Below are 21,953 nucleotides of genomic sequence, written 5' to 3'. Positions count from 1 at the left end.
GATAAAAAAATTAAAAAAATGAGAATCTCTACATAAATGGTGAGATATTCCATGTTTGTGAAGTAGAAGATTTAACATTGTTAAGATGTCAGTTCTTCCAAACTTGATCTGTAGATTCAGTGCAATCTCTGTCAAAATCCCAACAAGTTATTTTGTGGATATCCACAAACTGATTCTAAAGTTTATATAGATAGGAAAAAGACCTGGAATAGCCAACATAAGACTGAAGAAAAAGAACAAAGTTGGAGGACTTCAGTGCTTACTATAAAGAGCTACACCATTGTTTCCATTGTTTCTTTCCCTGGCCTCAAGTAGTTTCCTTCTGTACATATGCTGGTCAGTGCTCATCTGAAGACTTAAGGAAGTCGTCTACAAATCCCCATAATTTTCTTTATCTCTTTTTCTCTCTCTTTCTTCTTTTCTCTGAAGCTCTCTACTTTACATTACTCGAATCTTTGTTGTTTAGTTGTCTTGATCTTTCCATACTCCCAGCTCCACATCATCAACTCATCTCCATTCCCACCTAAGGCCTTGCAACTCCCTCAAGGCATTGAGCTGGGACAATCATGGGCCACACCTCATTTGTGTCCCATCACTAAAAGATCACTGTCCTTTGTTGTCCGATGTGCCATATCTTTAAAATCATTGTTTTATACATTTTGCCTGTTTTCTATAGTTTCAAGTGTGAGGATTAATCAGGTCCCTGCTATTTTATCTTAGCTAGAAGTGGAAGTCACTAGGACACTTTTGAGAATAAAGAGGACAATATTAATCCCATTGCAGTAGAGTATGTTGTGTGACCCCTTCCAAGAAGCCAAGTGAACAGGGATTTAAAAAGGAGAAATGATCGACATTGTTGGATATGTCCATTGGTCTTGGCGAGTAGGAGGAACTGGTGATCAGAAGGGCCTGATAAATAGAATGATGGGAATAAAAGCTAGATTATAGTGAATTAATGATTAAATTGGAGTTAAGAAGTGGAAAAAGCAAGTAAAGATGACATTCTTAAGAAGCTGAGTTGAGCAGTGATAGAAAGATATTGGATAGCATTTACAAGGGAAGACAGAATCAAGGAAGATATTTTTGTTTACTGCCAAAATCTTTATTGAGATTAAAAAAGAAAGAAAATTAAAACTGACTATGGATAGGGCAGAGGTTGGTAAGCAATGGCCTACAGATTGGCCACTAGTTTCTGTAAATACAGTTTTATTGGAACACAGCCATTCCTGTTTATTTACATGTTGTTTAAGGCTGCTTCTGTCCTACAACAGTAGAGTTGAATAGTTGTAACAGAGGTCATATGGCCCAAAAGTCAAAAACATATACTATCTGACCTTACACAATTTGCCAACCCCCACAGTAGAGATCCAACATGGGTCAAAGCATATAATATATTTCTAGTCATCAAGAGTTCCAAATTCAGCAGCATTCATTTTTTAATATATTATACTTGGACAGATAATATATGGATAATGTTAATGGAAATGAAAACAATAGTCTTGGATTTTTCATCTTGGATAATGAAGGGATAAAAATAATTTCTCAACATAGAATTATGTGTTCTATTTTAATATTAGATTAAAAACTTAATATTGCACACAAGAGTTTGTGAGCAAGTTATTTTTTAATGGTGGAATGAAATTAAACTAGGAGTTTTATTATTTAAAATGTTTATTTCAATTAGTAATTTGGCATGGACTTTAAATTACACATCCTATAGAATTCCAATAAAAAACAATAGCTGGGGTCCATGTTGTTTCATTTTAATTTTCAAATATATAATATTCTATCATATTCAATGTCAATTTAATAACAACTGAATGACTCAGTCTTTAATAATTTTTGAAATTTTTCTAGGCAAAGAAGTCAAGCCTACACCTCCTCCACGTATGTTATGTGCATGCCAAAAAAATAAATAAATGAAGCAAATCTTAAACATATGCTTTTACTTATGATTCCATTGTTGAGTATTTTGCTCAAAGTCAGGGGCTTAACTATTTTCTATAGACAATGTGCCTATTATCCTAGGTGTATTTCTGAGAATATGATATGCTGAAATTTTCTTTCATTCTTTGTTAACTGGAGGTACAAACCAATATCTTTCATTAACTTCTCATTAAAAATCTTAGTTCACATTTCCATTTTTTCTCAAAATAATTCTTATTGTGATTGATAATGAACTTTTACTTGTCTGTTTATATCAATTTGCTGCAATCATAAGAAGAAGAATATTAATATGACAGATTAAAAAAACAATGAATAATAGGTAAAAGAAATATGCATTAATACAGGAAATAAATTTTTTATATAATCATCATTACTAATGTTTACCAATATTTTTAGAGCCACAAGTGAAAAAAGAAGAGAAGCCAGGTATGTATGTTTTATATAGAGATTCCTACTTGCATTCCATATTTATAATGAATAGCATAATACTTCTTGTAAATGTTGTGTCCTCGTGCAAATGTTATACCAAAATTTTATCCTTGACTAACTTTTTAAATTAAAATAAACATAATATGCATTTATCTATACTACCTGTTCCTAGACAAAACTCTATTTACATGCGTGAAACCGCTGAAAAATTTGTATTGTTCAGAAGAAGCAATTGACTAATTGAGTTGAGTCCTACAAAACCCCTATTTTTGCTGATTACTATAGGACACAGACATCCTCTCAGAAAAACAGCTGCTCTCACTCTTCTATTTTTGGGGGCTCCTGAGTCAGATATGAACATTTTTGAGGGCTTCAGTAGGCAGTAGAAACTTTTTTAAAAGAACACACAGCAATCTGATTCTCAAAACAGTTAAAACTGTGGTTCATGTTTCCCAATTGTATTAGTGTATAGGGCTGCTGTAATAAAATGCCACAAACTAGGGATAGTAAAACAACAGAAATTTATTCTCTCACAGTTCTGGAAGCTAGAAGTCTGAAATCAGGTTTCCCATGAACCATTTAGGGAACAAGCCTTCCTTGCCTCTTCTGGCTTCTGATGTTTTTGAGCAATCCTTGGTGTTCTTAGCTTGCAGAGGCATCACTCCAGTCTCAGCCTCTGTCATAACATGGACATCTTTTCCCTTTGTGTCTTCATCTCTGTGTCTTTTCTCCTCGTTTTATAAGGACACCAGTCATATTGGATTAAGGACCCACCCTACTCCCATAAAGCCACATCTTAACTAATTACATCTGCAATGGCCCTATTTCCAAATAAGGTCACATTCTGAAGTGCTGGGGATTAGGACTTCAGCATATCTTTAGGGGGCATACAATTCAATCCATAAAGGTCTACCCTTTGGGCCCCCAAAATTCATGTATTTCACATGTAGCAAAATACATTCACCCCATTCTAACATCCCTAAAAGTCTTAATCATTTTAGCATCAACCGAGTCCAAAATTTCATCAATTCAAAGTCATAAATCTCATTATCTAAATGAGTTATGGGTGAAACTCGAGGTATGATTTTTCCTGCAGAAAATGCCTCTCTAGCTATGAACTTGGGAAACCAGAAAACAAATTATCTGCTTCCAAAATAGAATAGTGGGACAGACTGGGATAGACATTCCCATTTCAAATGGGAGAAATTGCAAGAAAAGAAGAGGTCCCGGGTCCCAAGTAAATCCAAAACATAGCAGGGGAAATTCCATTAGATGTCAAGACCTGAGGCTATCCTTTTTGGCTCAATGCTGGGTCCTCTGGGCCTGGTAGGTTGGTGGCTCTGCCGTCTTGGTTTACCTGGTTGGCAGCCCTGCCCTCTCTACCCAAAGCAGTCCCACCAGCCCAGGTCTTTGAATCCATGACTCTGCCCTTAGAGTTGTTATTCCTTCATATATCTTGTCTTGGTCCATTTCTGTCCATGCCAGCAATATTTTTGCTTATATAAAACTCTCAAAAACATGACAGTCTTGCATTCAGTTTACGGGGGTCCAAGCCATTGGACAAGAGGGTCCTTCACAGATCTTTTCTGTATAACTACACATCTATTCCTGCCTTTTGCTGAGGTAGTGGATTGGATCCACCAGTTTGTCCAGCCACACTCTTGGCCCTGTCTCCAGGGCACACTATCTAGATAGGCTGAAAATTTTCCAAATCATCAAGCGCTAGTTCCTTTTGCTTAACAGTTCACTCCTCAATTTATCTTCCTTTTCACACTTTACTATGAGCACCAAGAGAAAACCAGGCTGCACCTTCCACATTTTACTTGGATTTCCTCAACTAAATATCCACGTTCTTCACTTACAAATTCTAACTTCCGCTGAACAGAAGAACACAATTTAGCCAAGTTCTCTGCTACTTTCCTATAAAGATCATCCTTCCTCCAGTATCCAATAACATGTTCCTTATTTCCTTCTGAGATCTCACCAGAAGCGCATTTAACATTCCCATTTCTAGCAATATTCTGTTCATGATAATATATGTATTTTCTAAGATGACAGAAGCTCTCTTTACGGCTCTCCTCAATTCCTTCTGAGTCATCAGCAGAATAGCCTTTAGTGTTAACGTTTCTGCCAATGGTCTTGTCAAGGCAATCTAGGCATTTTTATCAAGTGACTCAAAATTTTCCACCCTCTACTCATTACTCGGTTCAACAGCCACTTGCACATTTATATGTATTTATTACAGTAGCATCCCAATTCCTGGTACCAAAATCTCTAGGTTTCTTTGGGTGACTGGAATAAAAAGTACCACAAAGAAGTCCAAAGTCAAGATGTCAGTGAGCCACACTCACTTTGAAACCTGTAGAGGAGAATCTTTCCTTGTCTCTTCTACCTTCTGGTGTTTGCTAGAAGTCCTTTGTGTTCCTTGGCTTGTAGATGCATCATTCCCATCTCTGCCTCCATCATCACATAGCCATCTTTTCCCTGTGTATCTCTCTCTGTGCTCTTTTCCTGTTCTTATAAAGACACCAGTCAGGTTGGATTTAGGGACCACCTTACTCCAGTATGAACTTATCTTACCCTAACTAATCACACCTGCAACAATCCTATTTCCAAATAAAGTCACATTCTGAGATATGACGGGTTAGGACTTCAACCAATCTTTTGTGGGACACAATTCAAGCCATAACATTATTTGTCTAAATTTCAAAATCACATTAAGTACCCAATTAGATATATTTCAAAGAGACTCTTGCAGCTCTTGTCATCAAATCATTTATCTGATGTCGACATTGGAACTATTCATCACAGCAATCATCTTGAGAAAACATAGAAAATTCAAGTTGAACTCAATTAGCAGTAGCAACAACTTAATGACAGACAAGTACATGGGATGATTTTAACTACTGTGTGCTTAATAGTCCAGCACTGACAAACCAGCAGGAAACTGGAATAATTTTTAGTAAACGTCTGCTTTTTCAATTATGGCAAGCAAAGTAAAATAATTTTCACAAATGAATTTGTGCTCCAGTTCATTTTTTCAGATTTAAAAATTTCTGCCTTTTGTTTTCCCTTCAGAGTCACAAGTTAAAAAGGAAGCAAAACCAGGTAACAATATTTTTATTCTTAAATAGATACAGAGTCAATATTACCCTAATTTTCAAACTAAAAGAGGCTTACCGCCCTCCAGTGGGGATTTACACAGTCTCCCAGATCCTCATTATTTTTCCAACTTCTTTGCTCAATATGGGTTTATAGTACTCGATTGGACGAGAATGGGGATATTCCATAGGCAAAACCATCCAGAATATGGCTTTAAATGGACGTCAGCAGAGACTCAAGATTTCAGGAGACATTTCTTGGGGTTCTTTGAAACCTAATATGATCATGTTTAAATTGTGGGTTTATTTCCGATAACATACCAGAGTTATAAAATCACTAATCATAAACTACTGGGATTTGAAGAGAAAGAGGACAAGAACTTATTAAGCTCATTCCTTGCTATGAGCTAAGTAATAGCATAGGATTTTTATTTTCATCATATCAATATGAGATACATGCAACGTGACAATTATTATCCATATTCAATATCTGCGGAAACAGTTCCATAGACTAAGTTAAGAAAATTAGCTATTTTCCCAAGATTTTCAAGTTAATAAATGGTGGAGCTAGGATTCTACCTTTGTCTGACTTACTCAAAACCCTGGGTGCTCCCAAGAAGAGATTGTCCCAGACTAAAGATCATTTTATTAAGAGGTAAGATTGACCTAAAATCAGGGTAACTTTTCTAAGTTTACATTGCTATTTAGTGCTTAAGTCCTAGCTCTGGTGCCAACTAGCTACTGACCTGAGGCAAGTTAAAAAAGACCCTCAGGCTCTATGGAAGCTATTGCTTCATTATAAAAAATTACATAACCAGATTCTTCAATATCAACAAATTCAAGAATCCAAGTCTAGATGTATATTCAATACTATCTTACCCCTTTAATTCTCACTGGAGCTCACCTAACAACTGATCATAAGCTTGACTCTCAGTGCTCTTGTAAAAAATACATTTTTAATGTATCAGGGCTTGTAAATGTAACTGCTGTCTTATGATTTATTTTCCTGACTGTATTTACTTGCTGCAGATGAGTATGTGTTACCAGATACAAACATTTTGCTTTTTTCCTTCTTTATTATTTTAATTTATTTTACCAGAAGCCCAACACCATTTGAAACTTTTAGTTACGCCTAGTACCATTTAAAACTTTTATTTATTATTGTTAAATATTAAAATTTTGCAAGTGATTTAATTAAATGTTTTTCTTAATAAATAAATGTTTATTTTTTAGCTTCATCTGGAAAAGCTCAAGTACACAGTATGTATATTAATTTCATCTATAATGCTTATATAGCATTTTTTAGAAGAAAACTAAATATTTTCAATAACGTATATTTGCAATCTATGCTTTGGTATTTATGCTTTATTACAGCCTATGCTTTGGAAATTATAGGTGCTTAATATAAATAATAATTCTTGGTATATTGTTTTCATGCAACCAAAACCTTTAAGTTTTTCATGTAAACTGGGATGACATGAAAATTTTGGAACAGTTTTTCTCCGTGGGCACATTTGTTGAAATCTGGCAGTTATTTTCTGCTTAACAAATCACTGGCCTACATCCTAGACAAAATCCACCATATGTTAATTGATAAAGCTTCTAAACATCTGAAAAGATTTTCTTATTATTTTCAGAACAAGACATAGTGAAACCGGAAAAGACTGTTTCTCATGGTAAACCAGGTATTTTGCAGGTGGTATTTGTAGCATCAAATTGTCTCTCAATGTTCTAGTTTTAGCAAGATGAAGAGCTTAGAGTCAAATCTAAAGTTATTAGGGACGATTCATGTCTTAAGTCATCCAGATTCTAGAATATCTCCAATTTTAGTCATCTTCACAATGTTTCTTGTACTGAGAGCTTGACTCGTCAGATATGACTAGACAGCTAGTCATCCCTTCCTAAGAGAGACTTAGCTTAGCCCAAAAACCATCATTGCCAGCTTTCAGGTGAGTGGGCTCTGTATTTGTTTTGTTCTGTTTAGGGCAAGATATCCTTAGAAAACTTGTAACTCAGAATGGCTCATTCAAACATGAGCATCTTAGATTCCAAAAGTCCCAAGAAATGGAAATCAACATCCCTCCCAGATTCCTCTCCTCTTTCCTTCCTTCCTCCATCTTTGCCTCTCTTACTTTCTTTTCATTCTTGGTCTTACATTTTGGAGAAAGTAGAGGTAAGCCAATGTATTCTGCTCATAAAGGGAGATACAGAATTTACCAAAATGAGTTTATTAATTACTTTTTATTTAAGAATATAAACTTTGTTTTAATTTAAGCTAATTAAATATGAGTTTAACTTTGAAGTGGCCCCAAACCTTAGTTATTCTGTAGAATATTGTCCTTCATTCCAGGCTGAATTTTTTTACTCAATCTTGTGAATATGGTTAGGCCAGAATCTTTAATAAGTTAAAAACACACTTCCTCTCGCGGCCAGCCCGGTGGTGTACTGGTTTAGTTTGTGCGCTCCGCTTTCGCAGTCCGGCGTTCACAGGTTCAGATCCTGGGCGCAGACTTATGCACTGCTTATCAAGCCATGCTGTGGCAGGTACGCCACACATAAAGTAGAGGAAGATGGGCACGGACGTTAGCCCAGAGCTAATCTTCCTCACCAAAAACAAAAAGAACTTTCTCTAAGCATATCTTAGAAAAACTTTTACTTACATTTTTAAAATTTTACTTTAGAAAATCCATTTACAATGGATTTGAGCCAGTTCAATTTTATTTGTCTAGGCTTTAAAGAATATGAGACACCAAAAAACAGAAACTATAGGAATAAAGAAAGCAGAGCTGGGGTGTGGGGGAGGCAAGGAGAGCAGTCAGTATTGCGATAAACAAAACCTTAGAAACAACTTTTAGAACTTCCTAATTTAATAAATAATAAAATCTTCTTATTTTCTTCACTGTCCCAAATGTCAATCATTTTTGAGGTGAAATCCAGAGAGAGAGAGTTTAGTCTCTGAGTGTATAGCAAATGCATTGTCCTCTGGACACACTTTTCTTTCATTTCAGTGATAACATTCATACTCCAAATTTTCTGTTTCCCAATGAAACTTCCTAATTAGGATATTTGACCAGCTGATTCACTGACATTACTAAATACTTGAAAAGTTTAATTTTATAGAGGATCATGTAACAATCTGTACTTTGACCCAAATCCCCTTGACTATGTCTATGAAAACATAGAGGACAGAAGACATCTCATAAATGTACCACTTTTGCCCTTCCTTAGCTTAAAATACTTAAAAAAAACCAAAAAAACAAAAAACTTGGGTTTCCAGGCTAATCCTAGGTTTCTAGGCAGGTATCTTGCACAAGAAATGTCAAAAATTGCTTATTCCTATTGTAATTCAGTAATGAAAAGGGGATACATGTCTTGTAAAACAATACCTCCTTGTAGATAAATACAGTGAAATGCAGTGAAGGGAAGGGATAGGGTGTATATTGGCAGGGTAGGGGGTGATTTGCCTTAGGAAAACATTTATGGTGAGATAACTGTGAAGGATGTCTGCAGCTGCACAAATTTTCTTTGTGCACCCATCCAATTTGAATAGAAGATATCAATTGCTGTTTTATTGAAGAATCAGCTAAGTTTTTCTCAGTAATGTTGTTATTTCAAAGGGAATACAAAATATCAAGGTTGAAATATGTCACCGTTTTGTACTGATGCACTTAAAATTTCTGTTAACATTTTTTCCTATCACAGATGAAAAAGTTGTCAAGCAGGTAAAAGCTACCACAATAGAAAAAACAGGTAAACAAGATGTTTCAGATTTTTCTTCTATGTATCAGTTTTGTGTTATGTGGGTGTGCGTACACACACTCGCATCTTCACTGAAGTGTGTACACCAATAGTGCCATAAATTCCAAGATTCTGAATTTTTGTAAATAACTAAAAGATATACTCAATAACAATTAACAGTGAAAAACTAGAGTGACACAACTTTATTTTTTTAAATTGTGATTGACCTAACTTTACATATAATTCATGAGGAAATCCATGTAATTCATTGATTATCATGTACTAATAGGTGTTTAATCTTATTTCAAACCACATTTCCTCAAATTTTCAAATCACAGAAATCTTAAACTGTCTGCCGTTTATGTATGAGATGGAATAACTTCCTTTCATGAGCGCGCCAAAGAGTTATGTAGTTGTATAACTTTTAAAATCTGCCCTAAAGAATAAGCAGAATATATAATATCAAAGCAAATACATTCCATCTTTCATTGTTTCATGTGAGAAAATAAAAAGGAGTGCACATGCTCTTGAAATTCTAGAGCTTTTTCCTGTAAGGATGAACAAAACTGAATCTTCATCTCTCCTGACATCTTGAACCATCTTGAATCTCCTCTATTTGATTCCAAGACAGAAATCCTACCCACTTTGGTCATTAGTAGAGTCCTATCTCTTACTAAAAATCATTCCAAAGGAAAAAGTCTGTGAAATAATTTCTTTCTTTTAACTGAGATTGTCATGATAATCAGGATTTAAATACAATTTCTCAAAGGAAAATAGAATTCAGGAAATAATTAATTATTTATAGAAATTCTAGGCTATTATTACATGAGAAAGAAAGAAATCTCGTAAGGCCATTTTCACATTACCTCATATGACCGTTGTACTCTATTCCACCATTGCCTAAGATCATAATTTCAGTTAACATTCCTCTAATTTGCACCCAAAGGGTTAATATGACCCCCCGAGAATCTCATTTAGTTATATGGGTATTTGGGGGATTATGAAGAAACTAGCCAATGAATTTATGTCCCAAATACTTAGATTGTTTTAAATTTTGCATACCTTTCCAGTGTCTTAGTTTTTCAGTAAGCAGTGTGATTAATATATTTGTTGACAGTGAAATAACAGTTCTCAGAGAGAAAGGACTAAGTTTAAGATAATCAGAGGACCTAACACTAAGAAGGATAAGTACATATGCTAACGAGTTATTTTTTCCATGGTTTTTACTCATCAATATGCCATTTACTTTCCTCCATTCTCCACAGTCAAGCCCAAATCAGCAAGTAAGAGATGAAAATAAAATCTGAAACATATCGCTTGGCCATTTCAACTTTAACAATTGCATTTATTTTTAATAACAATTTTTAGTGTTGTCTAAGGCTAAAATATCTTTATAGGTGATAAATTAATGTTATGGCTTTGATTTAACATCCTTGTCTTTCACAACTAATTAAGAGTTCTCTATAATTATGCAAAAGAAACCTCAAAACTGGATCACTAATACTAATCTTAAAATAGTAAGTCCATGTAGGCTATAAAATAATACTAAGAAGTTAAGATAGATTGGCATCTTTTAAACATATATAACGAATAACAAAAAAATTAACTTCTCTACAATTGTTGGTATTATGAACCATATATTATTTTTAATTTGTTTGCTTTAAGCAGCATTAATTATACTGTAGATACTCTTTGGAATTTAGAAAACCATAAAATTCTAAACGTTTTGCCATTTGTTTATTAAAAACGTGGAAATTTCTCATGACTGTGAACTTTAAAGAACATCCATTTTATTGTTCAGAACTGATACAGAAGTTACCACGTTATGTGACTATTGGGCTCAGGAAGGCGTGAACATTTGCCCATTGTCACACAAGTAGTAAATATGTCCAAAATTGTGTCAAAATTGTGATGTTGGTCCTTGAATGATGTACATTTGTGAAACGGAAGCTTAGATAAAGGCATGAGTGGCTATTGGTCAAATATTCTCCAGCTCCTATATGGAAAATAGATTGATAGGGTTCAAAGACGAATTTGGTGAAACCAGTTAGGAGGCCATATAAGTCGTTGAGGAGATATGGTGCAAATATATGGAGCCTAAATAGAACATATTCACATCCTAGAACCTGTTGCATGTATTTTGAATATACATTTTATATTATTATTGTTACTATAATTTATTATACTTTTGCATTGCTATTATTATAACAGCTTAACAACTTGACTATTAACTTCCTAATTTTCTTTTATATTGCATGCTAGTTTAATATTAAAATTTATGCAAATTAAGTTCATGGAGGTTCATTCTTGAATGCTGTCAATTCCTAATTTACAAATACCCAATTTAGTCTTATGACAACCTCGGTCCCCATCTTCCCACATACTTCACTGTTGGTGCAGGTTGTTATGGAAAAATAGTAGTATTTTTAAAGAATCTCCAAATTCAGGAATGAAGGAAGGAATGGAAGTGTAAACATCAATAACAGCTCAGGAGGACTAACCCTGGGGGTGACTAGAAAGAATTAACAGTGGCAGTGGTTTGCTCTATTTCCAAATATTCTCAACTCCATTCAAAATATCCTACCCTAGATAGCTTCATTGAAATTCTACTTTTGATGAAAGAGAGAGATCTCCTAAATTTTTTTTAATGCAAGCATTTTTCAGAGGGCTAAGAGGGATGTCATTTACACATTTTGATTCCACTTGTCATGTCCCAGATTTAGTTGAGATTTATCTGTAAGAGTTCTAACTCGATCTGGAAAGAGAGTGTCGTCCAGGAAAATGAAAACACAAACTGGGGTACTTTTTGGAATAGGGCGGGTCTAGGTCAAATTTTCAACAACAAACTAATGTCCAGCACCAAACTGCTTCTGACTCGGCAAAAAGAGAGCTAGAAGGAGGCAGAGAGGTGAAAAGGGAGCTTGTAAAATGCCAAAGGCAAATGTTATCTGCTTTAAAATATCCCCATGGAATGACTCAACTTTCAGCAAAGAAAAAAAAAATCCTCTTTTTATTATTCTCCTCTTTGTCATATTCTCTTCTCTTCTTGTACCACGTGGCCCCAAGGGGGTTAGTACCTTCATGCTTACCAGATGCCCTGAGAATGAACCTGACCTTGTGTATAATGTGTTTCTATGGCAATGTGCTTTCTGTGTTCCAAGTTACATGCAAATGACTTTGGGGACATGCTTCCCATATAAATGAGGATTGCCTGCAAATATATAAATAAAAAATGCTTGCTACACAAACAATCCACAGATTGCCAGTTAATTTTGATTTCTCTTTCTAGAAAAAGCTGAACATCATGAAAAAGAACCTCCATCTACAAAAACAGGTGTTTTTGCCTTTTTGGTTTATATTGTCTTAATCCACTATTTTTATTAAATTTGAAAATTAAAGCAAAGCATACAAGTGCTTTTCATTTTATTTACTGGTAATGGTTAGTCTTGTGGTTTATCTGACATAAAGCCTATGATATTGTTGACAATCAAACATTTTGCTAAATATTATAACTAATATATGTGGATTGCCGGACATGCTATTATAATACAGCTGTATTAACAAAATAGCATTTGCCTTCATGATTCCCTAGACCGTTCCAAAATACTCAATATTTCACTATTGTCAATATTAATATCATTTATCATACTAATGAAGTTGATTTTATGTTGATAGTATTGTAAAACATTCTATCAAATTACACATATTACGTTTTATTGAAAACTAATCATGAATTTCAACTTGATATATTTTCTTAAAATAGAAATTATTCCATTATATAATAGTTAGCTTAATTCTTTTAAGAACATTATTCAATTTTTAAAATATATAATACTTGGCATGGTGCAAACACTAAGGCAGATAGAAGGCTAACTGTGAAAATATCCCTCCCTCTGCTTTCTTTTTTCTTATTGTACCATTTTACTACTCCCATTTCCAAAATATCAAATAATATCCACTAGGTAATCACTGTTATTTCTTAATGTATCCTTCTAGCAATGTATATACTGTGTGTGTGTGTGTGTGTGTGTGTGTATATATAACATATACACATACATATACACAAATAATATATATTCCCACTTTTCTTTTTTTTACTAAAACAATAACATACTAAAAATAGCCCTGTCCCTAGATTTTTCTATGTAAGAATGTATTTTGAAGATTTACTTTATATCAGTACATAAAGAATTTCCTCATTAATAGTCTTCTATTGTATAGCTATACACAGTTTACTTAACTAGTCTTTGATTGACATATGTTTAAGTTGTCTAACAAACTTTCTTTAATAATATACAATAATAAATATATCTACCTGTCTAGTTTTGTGAATTTATCTTTGGAGTAAAATTCCTTAAAGTAAAATTTTTTAGGGAAATGGTGTATTCAGAGTAATTTTTTGGTAGATATTCCTAATTGTTCTCTAAAACATGTTATATCAATTTGTATTCCCAATGTTAATAAGTTAGTTAGTTGACCTAATTTTGGATGACTCAAATTCTTCACAATCATGAGCAAATGTTGTCCCCTTTTTTATGAATAAATAGATCTTTAGGTGTAAGACTGCATAATTGATGCTTCTAGATAGTACTTTTAAAAGACAACATATATGAAGCAAGAGATCACGCATTTAGACGATGTAGTTTTGTGTTTTTCATCTACTGCTCATTTATTCTTCTTGATATTTTATAAGGTCAGCTTATTCATTCAAAATATTGGATTGGGAGAGTTTAAATAGTTAGTATTAATTAATATTAATATGTATTCTGAAAGGACAGTGGCCATTCAAAAACAGTAAGGAGTTCAGATTATCGTGAGCATTCATATTACATCAAACCAAAGATGAAGTTTTACAGGGATGAAGAAGAGACCAAGAAGATTCTATATTTTGAAGTTTGCAACTTGTTCTTTGGGAAATTCATTGAGAATATGACTTCAAAATTACTCAAAATACATTGCCTATTGTTAATTTTAATATGCTTAGTCTATTCCTATTTTAACTTGAACACACAGAAATAAGAAATATAAAGGGCAAGTATTTTACCCATAGATAGAAAATTAACACTGAATTTTTTTCCTTTCCCCTTCTTTTTTAGACAAGGCAAAACCCATTTCAAGTAAGTGTACCACTTTGGAATTTTAAGAATTTGCTATTTAGTTATCTTAATTGTATAATTTCTTTTAATTGTACATGCAGTAATAAAATGTATGGTATGTTTATTAATGCAATAGCCATTGTGCCATTAACTACATAAATGATTCTGATTGACACAAGAATATCGTTTGTACTGCATTCCTTAATCCTTGAACATGTATTTATTGAGCTCCTATTAGATACATTACACTGTACTGGGATATGAGAGGGAATGCCTAAAATTTCTGTTGTCATACCTGTGTCATTAACACATTCACCATGATAACTAATACCTGTGGGAAAAAAAGTGGTTGCATCTCTCTTTCATGTACATTTAGTTGTTTGTTAGGATGTGTTAAGTAAACACAGTATGAAGATCCCACAGCATGAAGAACACATAATACCTGTCTTCAATGATTTAATTTTCACACGTTAGCTTTTTAATTTTTTAAAAGCCTGAAGGTAAGTTGTTTTTAATATTTCAGAATCACTGTTTTATTTTGACATTTCAAAAAATAATAAAAATGCAACAGTTAATGAAATCTTTGAAAATTTATGAAATTTTATGCAATTTCATAAAAATGAAATTGTTTACTTAATACGGTTAAATTATGATCCAGAGTTTACCCTGGGGTAAAAATATGTGCATTCCAATTGAGTGTATCTAGAAGTCGTATCTAAAATTTTTAAATGACAAAGACTAACCTGGTTTTTCAAGAGTGTTAGGACAGTTTTCTTACAAATGCAGCTACGATTTTATTCTGAATGGATTCGGTGCCAATGCTAAAATATTAAATGTTCCTTTCAGTGGGAGAAAATCTCTAGTATATTCAGTTTGTATTATTGCTACTAATATAAAGAATATTACAAAAATTAAGTGTTCAATGTCAAAACTAGAATTCCAATATGAAATATCACCACAATAATTTTGAAAATACTGTTTTGTTTATGAAATTGTATTAATTTTCCATCTTTATTGTAAAATATTTTAATCATTTTTCCTGAATTTTGAAAATAGCTTCCAGAAAGGTTATATAAACTAATAATTTAATGTATCAGGTTTATAGAAAATGTTATCAGTTAAACTGATTTGTGAAGAAAGATATACATTGAAAAACCTGCCATCTTATGTTTTAAAATATTATTGGTCTATGAATTTACTGAAAGAACAAAAACAAAGGCGGCTGTGCATTATCACAGGCTACAGACAAATAATATTTTATATGTTGTCTCCCTACTCTGACCGTAGTCACCAGGAGTTGAATTTATTTCCGTGATATTTTTTAACCTAATCCCACAACCCCACCCATTGCACTTAGTACTTCTAATGCATATAAATTGCTTTATAAATATTCAATGAATTCATGCATGCATATATGAAAATCAAGTTAAAAGTTTATGTAACGGAGATTTATAATTTGCAATGTATAATTAAGATAACCAACCAAAGGACTTAGAATTGATTAATTCTACTATATACGAATAGACTGTATAGCTTAGTTTCTATAGTGGTTCCATTTTCAAAAGATTTCTAGTTACAATCTGCAGAAATGTTAGTTATCAGTATCACTTTTTGCCATTTTGAGTATATGTGTCTATTGTGATTACTATTGGAACTTGATAGGAAATATCTACAGATGAAGCTTAATTGTCTGCTACTGAAATACAAAACTATTCTTTCCTTTTCTTTTTCTTTTTGTTTTCCTAAAGAGGAAACATCAGAAGTCATAGAATCAGGTAAATATTTGCTTTCCCAGAGGAGATAACAGATCTGTGGAAATAGTATGTAAATTTGAGTCTCTATCTAGCTGTGTAACGTTTGGGAAAATCCCTTAACCGCTCAGATTCCTGGTTTCCTCATCTACAGAACAGGCATAAGGACTTCCCAAAAAGCCTTGTTATAAGTATTAAATGAAGTAACATACTATGTGACATTCTGACTACATACTTGATTGTCACTCATTAAATATTGGTTTCCTTCTCACTCTCGTCTGATAAATATAGTTAAAGAAAATCATCAATCAACCAAAACTGTTTTGAAAAACATGTGTCCACATTTTGCTTGGAGATATTTTATGACTCATTGTTTTTATTCAATAATTTATTTGTTGACCATCCATAGCACCAGTCAAATTCTCATTTTCTAAAAGTAACAATTGAAAATTTAGACGGTTTTCCTGTTGTAACTAGTTTAAACTTATTAATAAATGCATGGCTTACTCTAGCTTTACTTCAAAGCATGTAAAAACAAAAACAAAAGCAAAAAAAAAAGGGAGGGGCTCTCTGTACAGGTGACAATATAAGCCGAGTAACCAAAGATAACAAAAGTATATATGTTCTCACATATGGGAGGGAGACTCTGCTTTTACATTTTGAAAAGGCAGAGCCCTGACCCTCCTCCACTTATGGGATTAAGTCTCATCTCCAAATGTTTACCCCAAGATTGAGTCAGAAAATCATGTTTCTTAAACTGATGATTTCTTGTTGTTATTTTTTTCCCCCTAGGGAAGAAGAAAATTGAAAAATCTGTAAGGGAAAATAAAGGTGAAGATGACATTTTAAGTCATGTATATCAAATTAGCAATAAAAACACAGGAATATTTCACTTTGCACAATACCCTCAATGTCCAATAAGTTGTCACAAATGGCTGGATTTCATCATTTCTTATGGCTGAGTAGTATGCGGTTGTGTATATATACCACATCTTCTTTACCCATTCATCCCTTGATGGGCACTTAGGTTGCTTCCAAGACTTGGCTATTGTGAATAATGCTGCAGTGAACACAGGAGTACATGTATCTGTACACATTGGTGTTTTCACGTTCTTTGGATAAATACCCAGCGGTGGAATAGCTGGATTGTATCAGAGGGAGAAGGTCAAATACCCTATGATCTTACTCATTAAGTAGTAGATAATAACAACAACAAACACATAGAGACAGAGATTGGATTTGTGGTTACCAGAGGGGAGGGGGTAGCAGGGAAGATGAGGGGGATGATTAGGCACATATGTGTGGTGATGGATTGTAATTAGTATTTGGGTGGTGAACATGAGAACATGATGCAATCCATGCAGAAATAGAAGTAAATGATGTACACCTGAAATTTATACAATGTTATAAACCAATGTTACCACAATAAACAAACCAACATAAAAAGGAAAAACCCCACAGGAATAAAGAGTATATAATTATACAAATTGTATCACTTAAAAGCAATTCATGAAAATGTGGGCACTGGTTTTAAAGCACGTCAGGACTGCAGTTCATTGTAGGGTTATCCATGCAAGAGGTGTAGATATTGCATCCTTACTGGATATCTAAAGGGAGTAGGAATTTAGATCCTACAGCAAACTTTAGCTATTGCTAAATTAACACCATGGAATTCTTTTCATATAACTCCTGAACTGTGAATACTGACTACACAAAATGTAAATCCAAACCTTAGGAAGACCTATGAATAAATATGATACATGACTCTAATTACCATTTTTTCTCTATAGAAAAAGCAGAAGTGAAGCATCTTAAAGAAGAAAAAGGTAAAATTTTAAAAGAATGAAAAGTCCTAAAGCCAAAAATATTTTGAGTCAAAATTTATTTATTTCATTTTTAAATAAAACTTTTAGTGATGTACGTGATGAGTGCTGGTCTATTAAAAGAAGAAATGTGGTAAATAATCAGTGGATATGTGATAATGACAGTGTCAAAGGAGCAATGGATGGCAGGCCACTCCCTGCAAGTCTGCATCCACGTGTTGCGCCATTGGAGAGCCACAAGTTAGAAGCGGCATTACAATGTTACTTTTCTCTTAACTATAAAATATAATATGATAATCACTGATTTTCAACGTAGTTATCTGAAAAACTTACAAAGGCCTTAATCATCAAAGAAATATTCTATTGGATTAGGAAGAAAGCATTCTTAGACATATCAAAAAGATCATTAATAACAAAAGAAGACATTTTCTGTAATTAAATACTCTGTAATTGCAACATTCATGGTCTAGCTCTGTTTATTGCAAACAAAATGTTCTCTGTTGCTAACATTTATTTTTGTTTGGTGTTAGTAGAAGAGAAAATTTTTTAAATCACCCTGAGAAAATATTTACATTTAAATTTCCATATTGCTAAAGCTTAGAGTTGAAGTGAGCCAAAATTTTAATTTTTAGTGAAATTTTCCTTTAAAACATCATATTTTAATATGGATTTTCTTTATAAACAGTCCCAACAGGAAAAGAAAGTCTTCAGTCTCACAATGTGACAAAAGGTAATTGAACTTTGTAAATATCCAAATGCTATGTTAATATAGAGGTTCCTGAATTATGTTGGCACTTAAATATTAACACTAAATTTTTTTAAAGCAAGGAAGCCTAGCAGGTATACCCTTCTGCTAACAGCAGAGGAAGTGGACAGGTAGGAAATCCAGCAGGAAGCTTATATTTCAATGGAAAACTAGGAAACATGGAGAAATCAAAACTATTAACAACATAAACACTCAATAAAATAGTCCAGTACACGCCAGAGGACAAATTTCTCTATTACAAAAGACTTTCTTAGCATGAGTACAGTCAAAAATGATGTAGTAGTAAAAAAAGACAGAGTTGGGAGTTATTTTATCTATGTATACATAAAATATAGCTATCATCATAAATATATTTTTTATTATTATAAATTGGCTCTTTAAATTAATTCAGCCTGGATGCAAAATGGTGGTAAAGGGCAAATGCCAACATGCACGTGGTAGGTCAATGTTCTTTACCTAAAATGAGAATGACCCACTTTGGTGATATTGATTATCATAAAACTATAGGGCTGTAAGTGAATTGTGTAGTCTGGGTGATGTAATTTTAGGCAAATTCCATTAATTCAAAATGTTACACCATTGAAATGCATTAAATTCTAAGGTGCTAAATAAACATGTCATAACTGAACAAGCATTTTCATTCATAGTCAAGACAAAGATCTCCAGTGTGTGGGGTGGATTTTTGTTTTTCACTGATTTCCTCTTGCTGTTTACTGTAGTCTGTATACCCGAAACGGCAGGATGTATCTAGACATATAATTATTAGTAATTTAGACACTTAATTATCTGTAATACTAAGGGGTAAAATTTACAATACGAGAGCAAACCAAATTTGTAGAAAGATATAGGAGCACAATTTTTATATTAGAACTTTCTGCAAAATATTGCTTAATATCATTTAAGATAATCAGCCAGAAGAATGAGAAGAAACCATTTACTTAGAAAACCTGTACCCATATCCTTTCTTATTAGTAGTTCATTTAATCCTTAGTACAGGACCAATTATCATGCCCAGTTTAAGGATGAGGTAAGTGGATGAAACGAAGTCTAACATCTCAGAGTGTTTACAGGGTAGAGACAGGAATTGGTTCCAAGTTGATATAACTCCCAAGACTTAACAGTTAAGCCCATTCAATCACATTTTACTCTCCTATCACACTGTGGCCAATATAAGAGAAAGCTTTCTACCACTCTGAGCAGTCCAAATATAAAATGTACCCCACTTTGTCCCCAAGGAAGTGGTCTATTAGAGCTATGGCTAGAGGGCTGTACAAGGGATTCAGACATTGGATGGATACTCCCTTCTTCTCTAAGTTCATCATTTCTAAGGTCTTCGTATTATGAATACACAGTAGGGGAAAATTATTATATATGAAAGCACAAGTCCAACCCTGAGCCACTTGAGAATACAAACATATTCTTATTCACTCCTTCATTCAATAGGTGCTTTATTATATCTCAATAAATGTTTATTTTATTCCTTTCTAAGTTCCTGTCTTTTTATCCAATGTTAGTATTTTTAAAGGAAAAATAACACATTAGCCTTAGTGAAGTATTTTTCTGAATTATTTTGTTTTGTGATTTTATACATGAGATGTGTTGTTATAATATCACTAAAAACATAAGTATCCCAAGTGAAAATGTTTAAAAAAACAAACCTTTCTATTGGCATTAACCTAATTTTTGTAAATTTGTAATTCTTAGGCTTATACTAGAAATGCTACAGGTGTCAAAGTAGATCATGTAATGCAGATTTGTTTAAAAAATTATATTTTCAAGCCTAGCCCTTTTAATTAGAATATGTTGGTAGAATGTGGATGTCACCGAGCCTCTTCTTTTTTGAGAAGTTAGAATGTCTGCTATAGTATTTGGGACAATCATCCCACTTTATATCTTTGTCCTACATACATGCAGTTTAATGGAAAAACATACTACTTGGAAGAATTATAATCTCTCATTGAAACAAATAAATGACTATGAAAAATTAAACTGATTTTTCCTGTTGCTTTTTAAGATTTATATTTTACAGCCTAATTGGTAGTTATTGATCTTTTTTCATCTTTGAAAGGAAAATAATTCTCAATAATATATTTTATGGAATTTGGAAACTTTAAAGCAAATGTTTAGATTAATTGCATCACACAATGTAATTTTACTCAAGTTGGGTGTAATTATAGTCGAACCAAAACACTCAGTTTAACAAAGATCCTGGTGATTTTAGTGAGTGTTTAAAAAACATAAATATGTTGTGACATCTGCAATGATTAATAGCTTTTTTTGATATCTCACATAAAAACGATTAAGATATTCAGAGACCCTTGTTCTCAGGCAATAGAGAGCTACATTTCTTCATTAACTCTTAAACAATAAGGAAGCAAGTAAAAAGATATTAGATACTTTTACATAGTCTATTGATGTATAATTTCTTTGCATTTTATCTGAGTTAAACAAAACTTATTCTCTTTTTTTTCAGCAGAAAAACATGCAAGAGTACCGAGTAAGTACCGCTTGTATTAATGATAAATTCTCTTTGGCACACAGTGTGAATTTTAAGCTGAAATTCATAAAATATTTATATTTTTAATGTATTCAAAGATTGAGTTATTTCATATCAAATCCTCTGAAGGGAATTTGTTAACTTTTAATCTTGCTTATGTTGAAACTTAAAAAACAAAACTACGTTATTTGAAATAACTTTTAACAGAAATACCTTATCACATTCTCGAGCCTGACAATTAAAGTGACTTGCATTCAAATACATAAATCTCTTCTGTGATTGAAGTAGAATGAAACAAAATAACCCTGTTTCTGCCTTAAATTCTCAATCATTAAAAATTTGCTGTAGAGCATATTTGGTGGAGCAGTGATGTTTTATTTGCTGTTGTTTTCCGATGTTCATGAACCGAAATATAATCGTATATCTAAGAAGAATAACTTAGTTAGGAATGGATCTAATCTCATGCAGCATAAGCAAACAAAGCTCTTGGAAAACACTCTCAAAACATCAAGCTCTAGGTACAGATAGGAATTCTAAATATATGGGATACAACTGTAAATTTTTCTTTAAGTTCCTAAAATTATGCGAAATAGCAATTTTCCTTTCCATGTTTCCAGATTTAAGAAAAACAAATCATTTTAAATTAGTACTGTCTAATGCAATGTCATGTGAGCCACATGTATAATTTTAAATTTTCTAGTAGACACATTAAAAGAGTAAAAAGGGTCAGGTGAAAATAATTATAATAATGTCATTTAACTCTATACGTACAAATATTATTTTAATATACAATCAATATAGAAAT

The 21,953-nt window shown here is 32.9% G+C and overlaps 1 protein-coding gene across 1 annotated transcript in view; it reads left to right on the top strand.

Moving 5' to 3' along the window:
• TRDN (triadin) overlaps positions 1-21,953 on the top strand; it is a 330,560-nt gene that overhangs the window by 287,867 nt on the left and 20,740 nt on the right. Inside the window, exons 25-38 of the mRNA XM_087443768.1 lie at positions 1,858-1,887; positions 2,344-2,373; positions 5,455-5,484; positions 6,711-6,737; positions 7,115-7,162; positions 9,180-9,227; positions 10,481-10,498; positions 12,505-12,549; positions 14,312-14,332; positions 16,060-16,086; positions 16,855-16,893; positions 17,853-17,888; positions 18,571-18,615; positions 21,125-21,148. Coding sequence (XP_087299894.1) covers positions 1,858-1,887; positions 2,344-2,373; positions 5,455-5,484; positions 6,711-6,737; positions 7,115-7,162; positions 9,180-9,227; positions 10,481-10,498; positions 12,505-12,549; positions 14,312-14,332; positions 16,060-16,086; positions 16,855-16,893; positions 17,853-17,888; positions 18,571-18,615; positions 21,125-21,148 — 468 coding nt within the window. The remainder of the gene's footprint in view (positions 1-1,857; positions 1,888-2,343; positions 2,374-5,454; positions 5,485-6,710; positions 6,738-7,114; positions 7,163-9,179; positions 9,228-10,480; positions 10,499-12,504; positions 12,550-14,311; positions 14,333-16,059; positions 16,087-16,854; positions 16,894-17,852; positions 17,889-18,570; positions 18,616-21,124; positions 21,149-21,953) is intronic.

This window comes from Ceratotherium simum, chromosome 19 (assembly GCF_057802395.1).
Source record: "Ceratotherium simum simum isolate JZ-2026a chromosome 19, ASM5780239v1, whole genome shotgun sequence".
Lineage (NCBI taxonomy): Eukaryota > Metazoa > Chordata > Mammalia > Perissodactyla > Rhinocerotidae > Ceratotherium > Ceratotherium simum.
The sequence above is the reverse complement of the archived record's forward strand: the minus strand, read 5'-3'. Positions and strand labels throughout refer to the sequence as shown.